General features: G+C 43.5%; 2 protein-coding genes across 2 annotated transcripts; both read right to left on the bottom strand.

Moving 5' to 3' along the window:
* Window positions 1-361: 361 nt before the first annotated feature.
* Window positions 362-2,214, bottom strand: LOC108648984 (esterase S). Its single transcript, XM_018097967.3, has 2 exons — window positions 779-2,214; window positions 362-725 (listed from the first exon to the last, which is right to left on the bottom strand). The coding sequence occupies exons 1-2, from the start codon at window positions 2,211-2,213 to the stop codon at window positions 442-444; spliced, it is 1,719 nt and encodes a 572-aa protein (XP_017953456.2). The 5' UTR covers window position 2,214; the 3' UTR covers window positions 362-441.
* Window positions 2,215-8,078: 5,864 nt separating this feature from the next.
* LOC108660166 (uncharacterized) lies at window positions 8,079-10,561 on the bottom strand. Its single transcript, XM_089256142.1, has 3 exons — window positions 10,450-10,561; window positions 9,849-10,384; window positions 8,079-9,803 (listed from the first exon to the last, which is right to left on the bottom strand). The coding sequence occupies exons 1-3, from the start codon at window positions 10,457-10,459 to the stop codon at window positions 8,280-8,282; spliced, it is 2,070 nt and encodes a 689-aa protein (XP_089112268.1). The 5' UTR covers window positions 10,460-10,561; the 3' UTR covers window positions 8,079-8,279.
* Between the last annotated feature and the right edge of the window lie 751 nt (window positions 10,562-11,312).

Here is an 11,312-nt window from a genome sequence, read left to right as displayed (position 1 = left end):
TTCTAAAGCTACGACTTTTAAATGCTCTTTTGATTATGAGTGCATGAAGCTAGCTAGAAGCTAAGCCAATTATAATCTCAGTGCAAAGAACAGCTATTAGAAGATTTAGTTACTTGAACCCGGATCCATAGATATACTGGATATGTAATTCTCTAAATTGCTTTCAGCAAATAATTTATCCTAAGCCACCTTTAACTCAATATAACCCAATGATTTACTGTAGGTCTTATATTTTTGCCATTCTTAATTGCAGGCAAAGATTATAAATTAGATATCTAGCAAAGAAAATATGTGTTTCCTACTTTTAATATTTCTCTTGATTTATTTTCGATAAATAAATTATCCATAAATGTGAAGCTCTAAATGATTTCATGTTTAGTTTTTCCTTAAACATATATTCAATATTCTCATGGCGATAAATAATAATAAAAACAGAAGTGCTTAATACGAGATTAAAGGGGATCGTGGTAGATTTTTGGAGACTATATCAGGTAAATACTTCGCTTCCATGACTTTGCAGTAGGTGCGCTTGATGGCCACCAGCTGGAAGTGCCTTTTGCCCCGATTGTCCGGAAACACGCAGTTCATATAGGAAAAGTTTCCGCCTTGGGCAAACTGCTCCACCATCTTGACTAGCCTAGCCGAGGTAATCTTCTCGTCAACTCTCAGAGGATTGCGCACTGGATTGCTGAACATTAAATAGTAATCGTCGCCCATGCCCGTGCCTGTGATTGAAAATTATGGGTTATTTGCTTGAGACATTGCATACACAGTTTACCCAGGAACAGATTTTTCCTCCTCGATAGTAACTGGGCGAATGACTTTTGAGCAGGGTTGTCGTACACATATGCATAAACGGGACTGTCGCCATACTTTCGATGTGCGTCTAATGCCACCTCAACGCCATTCTTATATAGCTCGTTGGTGAACATGCGCTGCACGTCGAAATAGTTCTCCACGCTGAAGTTCCTATAGCCAAGGTACTGCTGCTTGAGTTTGCGGGAATGATTGTCCCTCTCAGATCGTTTCCAAAAGTAAGGATACGAGAAGAAGTACGGGGCCAGCTCATTCCAGCGAGATTTTAGCTCCTCTATTTTCGCTCTGCCATTGGAGCTCCTTTTCAGCAAGAGGGCGGCGTTGTATATGCCATTCTCCGTGGTGTAGCTGGCCAACCACGGCACCTGGGCAGACCTTCCACTCCTGATGGTCTCGATTGGAAATTCGGTGAGGAATGGCTTACGCGAATCCGTCGACTCGATGACTGGACTAAATGCGCCAAAATTGACGTATTCAAAGACTTGCAGATATTTTATACCCCTAACTAAACGGTCCGCTGGCATTTCCTTCAGGCACTCCTTCAGTTTAGTTGATGATTTGAGCTTGTCGCAGCCCAACTTTTTGGCATATTGGAATGCCAGCTCTTGCCCGCCGGACTGCACAGCAAAGGGAGATGTGGCCGTGCCACTAATGGAGATGCCGCCCTTGACCAACCTCTCCATATCCTTGTGCATTAGCTGCAGATGGACTGACGAACCGCCTGTGCCGAAACCAAGAAGAATGATGTTTTCTGGATCTCCGCCGAATCGATCGATATTCTGCTTAATCCATTGGATTGCGAGGCGCTGATCCTTGAGGCCGTAGTTACCAGGAAGTACGTTGTCGCCGGTGCTCAGAAAGCCAAGCGGACCCACTCTATAGTTGATCTTCACCACGATTACATTACCTCTGCGCATGAAGTGCTCAACTCCGTCATCGAGCGAGCTGCCAAAGGTCCACGCTCCTCCGAATATATTCGCCACGACCGGAAGAGCGATGAGACTGGGCTTCTTGGGCTTGTAGACACTGACAGTCAGGCAGTCCTCGCTGCCCGTCAGTTTATCGGACACTTTGATAGACTGGCTCCATTGCAGACATTCAGTCGGCGGCCTGCTGGCATCAAAGGTCTGCTCCCATCGCTCGGTATATGGAACTGGATCCTCCAGGCGCAGGTCGTCGATGGGCGGCTGCGCGTAGGGTATCGACTCGTAGCTGTAATATATGCCATTGTCCCGTCCACGTAGCTTTCCATTTGGCAGCTCGACGAGGAGCGCTGCGTGTGAGCTCGCTGCTGTGGAGGCCAAGACCAAAACGGCTGCCCAAGTTAAAGTATTCATAACAAAGTAGATGTACCAGTTGGAGCTCCAACTCCGACTGTTGCCACCAGAGAGAATCATTGCCTTTTATGATAATTGCGAACCTTAATTTATTCGCTCACATTAGCAACTGCAGAAAATCCGATTGGTTCCAGCTGCCTCTGTCTCGAAATTGCACAATTTAAGGCCTTGACATTTGAGGTCAGAGGCTATTTGATGGTAGATCGCTTAATATGTGTTTGTTAATCTTTATTTAATATGAAAACAAAAGCTTGAAAATTATCGGAATGATATAATATCATATATTGTATATTGTATAATTGAATAATAATAATAACAATTTTAATTGACTATAAGCGAGTCCAGATTTCCCTAGATTAAACAGTGGCTAACAAATTTATGATGGTGAAGACTAAGGGTAAGGAGAGAGCAGTAAAACAATATATTCTTTTCCCTTTGCCAAGGGGTAATAATAAGCTCAGGGTTTGCTGCTTCAACGTCAACAGCCCGAGTGACTCCGGCCGCTGATAAAAGCTTCATTAATCCCATAGAATGCCCCGGGGCTCCAGCTAGTATCATCAGCAACTGGGGAGCAGTCAATGGCCAAGTCCCAGACAAATAAGCGATGCCATTATCAACGTTCTAATCAGCGATGAAGCAGATTATGATGCTGATGGGACACATGAGTGGAGAGGGGGCCGAGAAGGGCAACACACATGTCAGCTGATGAACTGCGCGCGTGTGTGTGTGTGTGTGTATATAAATGAATTAGTTGGCATTAAGTATACGCCGCAGTGTACGCAAAAGCTAAGCAAGCATGATTTAAGAAATATGCTCCAGACTTGTGACTGCTGCTCATTTGCAGGGTCCGAGGAGTGGACAGGGCTGTGGGGAGGAGGATGCCTATTATGTGCGCTGCCTTGATACTGCTACAGCTCGCTGTGTGAAGCATGGAATATTAATTCCTTAAGTAATTCACAACATTTGTAACTAATGTTTGTTAATGAGCCACCCAGCCAACCACCAGCACCGCCACCTAACCTGGCTCGCACTGACTCTGTAAGCTCTCTCTTTGACTAACTGCCAAGCGTTGGCTGAGGTCAAGGCGGCGCCTCAAGTTGAATTACTTCTGCGTTTGGCGCCCTAAATGCAAGCATTACCAAGTGTAAAAGCGAGAAAGCCCAACTGGACTTCGCTCCACCCCCTGCTCCTGCTCAGCCTACTCTTACCACCACAACTGAGGACGACCCTGTGCCGAGTGTTCGGCAGACACTTAATGAAATAATTATGTAAAAGCCAACTGGCTGCCGCAATGCCACCTTTTTGGCCAACGACATGGTTTTCACATTCATTAATTTCCCGCCCAATGCAGTTTACGGCTGTAGTATAATTATTTATTAAGCCACAGATTGCTGGCAATACCATTTAGTGTTTACCAGCATTATAGACCTTAAATTAACAAGTCTTTGCTCAGCCCCAATGCATTGAGGTCAATCATAATTTCGACTCGACTAGGGCCAACACTTGAGCTGGAATTTGTTGCAATTCAAGGAGATGTTGATAGAGAGAGAGTGATAAGTGTTGTACTCATTATATATATGATAATATATAATACTTTATATGTTATATGCAATCATGTCTGATGTGTAAGTATGCATTAAATTACTTTGTGCCTTATAGGTTGCTTTATCAGCGTGTTTAATGCATATTGATAGCTTTGCGCTTCTGGGAATAAGAAAGAGACTTTGCCAAGTACATTTCATGTATATGGCTGTACATGCTGAGCAGTTGACACAAAACTGTCGCAGCGCCAATTTGGGCGGCAGCTAAACGTGTTTATGCGGCACTGCGGAGGGCTTATAAAATGCAACTTTGACACAAATGCGACGCTAATCAGGGAGACAACACCCACGCAGCCTCTAGTAATGCCACCACGGCAGCGAGCTTGTCGCTGGGCCATAAAATATGCAACAAAACGTACAAAAAATGCCACTAACAAGCGGCATGAGGCAGGGATAGAAAGAAGACTCAGAAGAGAGAGGGAGAGTGTTAGAGTATAGAGAGAGAGAGAGAGAGAGAGAGAGAGAGAGTAGAGGGGACTGCATGTAAAATAATTTGAAAACACGGCATTTGCGTAATGAAGCATGTGAAAAGCGCCAGGCGAAGCTGCTGAGAGCTGGTGAAAAGCGCTCATAAATGCCAGAAGTTATGCAAGTCCTTAACTTTTATAAGCAGCGGAGTCTGAGGCGCGGTGCCCGCCTGCAAATAGACTACGACTACAGGTGCAAGTGGCGTATCACACATGTTTGCCGTGTGGAGTGCGGGGAGTGCAGCGCGCGAGTTTCGCTGTGCTGCAGTGGCTGCGGTTCAGCTGACACAAATGTGCGAATTCTCCCACCAACTTTAGGTGGAAGAAGAAGGAGACTGCTCGACTACGAGTTATACTCGACTCTCCCAACTAGAAGAGCTGATTTTTCACTCTGGGTTTCTCTTATGAATGTATTACATGAGTACAAATTTAAGCATGCTCTGCAGACTGAGCTCCTACTACGTTTGGTATACACAATTAAACATTTCATATATACTTTAGGTCTTTAGTTTTTGTGAGATATCTGTGTGTATAGCTCACATTTCGACCCATCACACTGATCTAGAATATATCTGCTGTATGAGATCTGCCACGCCTGCTGTAAGCCATTATACCCCGATTTATCCCACTTTCAGCGAGTTTAGGGTATAAAAAGACGAGAAAACGTAAAAAATTGTCACTTGCGGCGACGGGCGAGGCGCTTGTCGTCTGGGCCAAAGACTGGCATTCGCATTCAGTGCGTAATCTTCACCTTTTTCACAGCTTTGCCATGCACTTTTATTGCATGCTTGCAGGCGTCTTCCCCGCAACACTTGCCGCTTGTATCGGCAAAAGTTGTGCCTTGAATTTGCCACTTTATGCCACGTAGCTAGCACCAAATCCGAAAACCCAGCTAGCTCACCTGCCTGCTGCTGCACGGTGGCTCCAATGCAGAAATTCCGGGCTGAGAAATCACAGCTAAACAGCATTGAAAAAAAAAATGAGTAAAGACAGAACAGTTGTAAATATATAATAAATATATATGGAAACATAATGAAAATATAGTGAATATATAAATATATATATAAAGACCTCAGCTGTATTTAAAGAAGACCTCAGTAGTATTTTGACGAAATATCTGTTAAATTTATGCGCGCAATAATTTTTACTCACATTAATGCCAATGGTGCCCATGGTAGCTGGCAGCTGCAGCCCGCTAAGTAGTTGTAAGCTGCATAATGTATTTACGCAAGCACCGGAAATTGGGTGCTGCGGGAAGTGGAAGAGGGGGAGCAGGAGGCAGCTAGCATTTGCCTCCAGTTGGCAGCAGCAGCAGGAGCAGCAGCAGCAAAGACTCAGCTCGTCAGGTTGCAGCCACTGAGCTAAACGCGAATAGACAAGTGTGATCCCTTGCGGATGTGGATGCGGGTTGCGGAATGCGGAATGCGAATTGAGGGCTGTGAGATGTGAGATGTGCTGGATGCTTGATGTTAGATGCATATGCGGACTGTGGATACGGGCTGCTGTTGCTTGGTTTATGCGCGCATATTTGATGGCATTGTGAATTTCTGTGCAGAATTATAGCTCCCCCCACAGAGCGCTACCCACTCAGCTTGAGCATTCATTAATATGCAATGCTGCAGTGGGGTGAGGTGCTGAGCCACGCGAGTGGCACAGCCGCTGGAGTACGCGTTTGCCGTGCTTGGCTTATGGTTGACCAAAGGAACAGCAAAGCCATACCTTTGAAGGCTATTGAAAAGATGGCTCAGCTGGGCTTGCCAATTAATGTGTGGGCTATTAAATTCGACTTAAATACTTAGATGATTTCAATGGATTAAGCCTTTGTCTTCGACTCTTATATAAATATGTAGACAGTGAGCATGAGAGATATAAAGTTTTTCTGCTTGCTAAACATTTTAAGGCTTGAGAGATCAAGCACAAACATGGGACAAAATTTATTCAGATCTCCCAAGAAACTGCAACCGATTGACATATTTTGTTCACATGTATACATATTTGATTGATAAGAAATGTATATTTATGCTTCGAATTTAATTGTTTCCAAAACAATAATCATGGTTGCTAAGCTCTACAATCTAGAGGTTTCCTAATGACAACGTTCTCTAAAGTATTTGAATGCTCAATGCAAGTTATGTTCCTTCGCTATCCTGGACTCTATCACTCAATAGCTCCATCTGGACCTGCTGAATAGAGCAGAGTATGAATTGAGCTCAGTGCAGGTCAAACCATTCGGTGAATTATTGCCATTTATTGTGGTTAGTCAATTGGTTTACCCATACTGCAAGTAAAACATTAAATTAAAAAAAAATACAAATTAAAATAAACCTGGCCGGTATTAATTTTTCCATTTATTTGCATACATATATTTCGATATATAAAAGATTAATGTATGAAAAGAGATTGCGGATATTCGTTTCGTTTTCTCTCTCTGCTGCATGGCAAATACTCATTTAAATTTTAAATATAGTATATCCCTAGTTTAACTTCTTGCTCTCACTCTAGCCTTCAAGAATCAATAATCAACAGAGAAGAGTCCCAGCCTTGCTAAGCAACCTTTTGCATAGATATGCTCATAGTGCTAATTAAACATATGACATATGTACAAATGTATGTACATATATACAGTTATACATATCTCTAAGTATATTATTTCATATTACACTGAGCTAAACATTGTATATACAAAGTTTAATCTATGTTAATTTTCAGTAATTGCAGAGCATTTAGTTTTCAAACGCAGACGTCGAGCTAAGCAAAACTTTGACACTCTACCTATGCATATATGCTTAAACCTCTCTCTGCTTTAATGTCCCCTGGAAAATTTGTGGTTGTATGCAAATTAACTTGAATGTCAACGTTGAAACAAAATTTCATTTTTTCTTTGTGTGTGTGTGTGTGTGACTACAAACGCAGAATTCAGAGCTAACGAAATGTCAAAAAGGGGAATTTCAAACCAGCATTCAAATGACTGAAAAATTGTGCAGCAAAATGAAGCAAACGAGACGACGGCTAAATGGGGCAGAGTATTTGGAGAACAGAGAGAAAAAAACATAGTCAGAGACAAACTGCAAACGTCAAGCAAATTTCATCTCTCTCTTCCTCTCTTTCTCTCTCTGATATTTTTTTTTTAACTCTACATTGACTGAAACTCGGTGACAATGATGTTAACTAGAGTGTGAAAACTATGATTGGCTGTCGAGAGATATGTGCAGAGGGGGGGCAGGGGGCGCTTCAAGTGTTGGATAACGGGGCATGAGGCAGCAGCCGAGTGACGGCTGAAGAGAGGCTGTCCTTGTCGCTGTCAGCAGGAGTAGCGGCGGGTGCCAACGCCAGCAAAGTGCTCTATGATTTATACCGTATTTGCAGGCAGTTGTTGGGATGACATTCTCTTTACTTTAGCGACACATGCTCTCCCATACACTCACACACACACACACACACGCACACACTAGTGAAATTGTTGTTGCATCATGTATCACGTACGCTTTCAATTTGGCATCGCTCTGCGCCTATTGGCAGTGAAAAACTGTGCCAAAACGAAAGCAATTATTTTCAAATGCTGACTAATTAGTCAGGCAGGTCAACCATAAAATCCTTCGCTGATTTCTCCTCCAACTACGAGCTTCAACAGAGCAGAGGACAAAGCGCAAATTTCTTGCTAAATATAGATCAATGAGTGCATTACTCTGATTAATGTCGATTGTGCAACAGATTTAGACAGAAGAGCAGAGCTTACTTAATGCAACAAGCTAATCAAGTCGCAAAGTTCTTATATAAAATGTATAATAATCTATTATATAATGAGTGTAACTGTGGAATAATAAATTTCGCAAAATAAATGTGAATTAATTTGTAAATTACGTTTTTGTAAATGCTGCTTTATTACATTTCTTTGCTGGAAGAGGAGGACATTAAATTGATTATAGAAGTGATTTACATACAGAGTAGAGAGTAGAGTGAAAGAGAGAGAGAGAGAGCGAAGAGATTGTCGTTTAGTCATATGGAATAGGTCCGGGTACAGTTGCAGTATGGGGTCCAATTATCCAAATTATCATCGTTTAGTTGCGCCTAGCTGCACAGTTGGTAACCTCGAGGCGGCTGCGGCAGATCTTCAGCTCACGGTCGAACCACTGGCCGAAGGGGCAGGTCTGGTGTCTGGCTCGGTTGTTCCGGCACACATAGAAGCGGCGGCAATGTCTGGCGTTTGTGAACAACGTTCCATCCTCGTGGCCCTGGCAATCGCGTAGGGAGACCAGTTCCTCAGCTGGATTGATTACGACTGCTGCAATTTCTCTTCCTGCATCTGGAGCAATTGTTGTGCAGGGTGGCTCGGTTGTGGTACAGGGTGGTTTGGTTGTTGTGCAGGGTGGTTCTGTTGTAGTGCAGGGTGGTTCGGTTGTTGTGCAGGGTGCTTTGGTTGTTGTGCAAGGTGCTTTGGTTGTTGTGCAAGGCTCTTCGGTTGTTGTGCAGGGCGCCTCGGTTGTAGTTGTCTTAGTTGTGGTTGTTTTAGTGGTAGTTGTCTTAGTTGTCGTTGTTCTAGTAGTAGTTGTCTTAGTTGTCGTTGTTTTAGTAGTTGTAGTTTTAGTTGTCGTTGTTGCTTCAGTGGCTGTGCAAGGGGGCTTAGTGGTCTCGCATGGAGCCTCAGTTGTCGTCGTCGTTGTTGTCGTTTTAGTAGTTGTTGTTCTAGTAGTAGTTGTCTTAGTTGTCGTTGTTTTAGTAGTTGTAGTTTTAGTTGTCGTTGTTGCTTCGGTGGCTGTGCAAGGGGGCTTAGTGGTCTCGCAGGGAGCCTCAGTTGTCGTCGTCGTTGTTGTCGTTTTAGTAGGTGTTGTTCTAGTAGTTGTTTTAGTAGTTGTAGTTTTAGTTGTCGTTGTTGCTTCGGTGGCTGTGCAAGGGGGCTTAGTGGTCTCGCAGGGAGCCTCAGTTGTCGTCGTCGTTGTTGTCGTTTTAGTAGGTGTTGTTCTAGTAGTTGTCTTAGTCGTCGTTGTTTTAGTAGTTGTAGTTTTAGTTGTCGTTGTTGCTTCAGTGGCTATGCAAGGGGGCTTAGTGGTCTCGCATGGAGCTTCAGTTGTCGTTGTTGTTGTTGTTGTGGTCGTCGTTGTTGTCGTGGTTGTTGTCGTTGTTGTTGTCGTTGTTGTTGTGGTTGTCGTAGTTGTTGTTGTTGTGGTTGTCGTAGTTGTTGTTGTCGTACACGGTGTCGTTGTTGTTGTTGTAGTGGTTGTTGTGGTAGTTGTTGTTGTAGTGGTTGTAGTGGTTGTTGTTGTAGTGGTTGTTGTTGTCGTACAAGGTGTCGATGTTGTTGTTGTAGTGGTTGTTGTCGTTGTTGTTGTTGTAGTGGTTGTAGTGGTTGTTGTCGTTGTGGTTGTTGTTGTTGTGGTGGTCGTCGTACAGGGTGTCGTCGTGGTCGTTGTCGTCGTGGTCGTTGTCGTCGTGGTCGTTGTCGTCGTTGTCGTTGTCGTTGTTGTCGTCGTTGTCGTAGTCGTTGTTGTTGTCGTTGTTGTTGTTGATGTCGTTGTTGTTGTACAAGGTGTCGACGTTGTTGTTGTACTTTGAGTTGTAGATTTTGATGTTGTCGATTTTTCTGCCTTAGGTGTTGTTACTTTCGGTGTTGTTACTTTCGGTGTTGTTACTTTCGGTGTTGTTACTTTCGGTGTTGTTGTCTTTTCGGTTACTGGACCAGCTGTTGATACCTTAGGGGTTGTTGCTTTCGGTGTTGTTACCTTAGGGGTTGTTGTCTCACAAGGCGTAGTTGTTTCACTTGGTGTGTCCTCACTTGGGGTAGTTGTTTTTGTACAGGGTGGTGGAGCTGTAGGTGCTGTCTTAGTGCACGGTGGCTTCGGAGTTGTTTCGCAAGGAGCTTTACCACCTGGGGCCGCCAGATGATCGCCATGAGCATCTCCAGTGACTATCGAGCCGCTGCGATCACCATTGTGGCACTCGACAAGGCGCGGCAGGTTGCAGATCTGAGTCCTGGGATCAAAGTACAGGCCATGACTGCACTCTCTTCTCAGCGCACGGCCGCGCAGGCATACATAGAAGCTGGAACAGCTAACGGGATCCGCGAACGAGAGTCCATTAATATGATCCGAACAGTCAGGAATGTGTGCCTCGCCGCTTGCAGCCAGAGAAGCCAGAGCAGTCACAAAAGTGAGCAGCAGCAAGTTGTCTATAAAACGCAATGCCTCACTATAGAAAAAATACTCAAAACGTCACATCGACTCCAGAACTTACAAACTCTCATTGTTAAAAATAGTCCTGCTCTTTGCTTTTACCGTTTGGAGTATTCACTTCTCCACTGTCGTTTGACTAGAGCCGCTGCACCGCTTATATAGCGAGCAACGATTCACTTATCAGCAACCACAGCTACATCAAGCATTGCTCAACCACTTGACGGCGACACATCCCTTACACGAACAAGACGGAAACACCTTGTCGAAAACGAGAGGCACATTACCTTAATTGACCGTTCGATAGTTAAATATTAAATATTAAATAATAATAGTAATAATAAAAGTGGAGTGCGTTATGAAATCTGTCTCTTCTAAGTCTGATATATTTACTATCTAAACTATCTGAGTTCGGAAGAAGAAGAAGATGAATAAAGGTACGCCAATCATAACGAAGTAACAGAACATATAATAATAATCTTTATTAAATAAATAAAGTAAAAAGAAGAGGATATATACGATATTTGGAATTACCCAACACATGCCGTTTTTTTTTTTTTTTATTTGCTGAAAAAAGAAAGGCCAAAAATATTTGTGTGCTGTAAGAGGAAGATTTGTCAAACATTTGCGTTTTACATTTGCCAACCACCCAAAACACTTGTGGTCCGACAAATGAATGAATATTTAACAAACTTGTGCACAATTCATGAGCACTGCATGAATATTTCAGTCGACACGTCGACTTCCCACACACATGCTCGAGTCCTTGTTGTCCTGGCACCACCAGTTCACTTGCTGTGCCCACAGCATGCTGCTTTGTCTACTAGCATTTCAATCGTTGTTGACATCACATGTGGAAAACGCTTCGGTGCCAGCCACTGAAGGCAGCCTCAATTGAGCAATCAATAAATGGACTGATTCCAAAAT

Source organism: Drosophila navojoa, chromosome 2 (assembly GCF_054131105.1).
Source record: "Drosophila navojoa isolate 15081-1374.11 chromosome 2, UAZ_NAV_1.0, whole genome shotgun sequence".
NCBI classification, from domain to species: domain Eukaryota; kingdom Metazoa; phylum Arthropoda; class Insecta; order Diptera; family Drosophilidae; genus Drosophila; species Drosophila navojoa.
The sequence above is the reverse complement of the archived record's forward strand: the minus strand, read 5'-3'. Positions and strand labels throughout refer to the sequence as shown.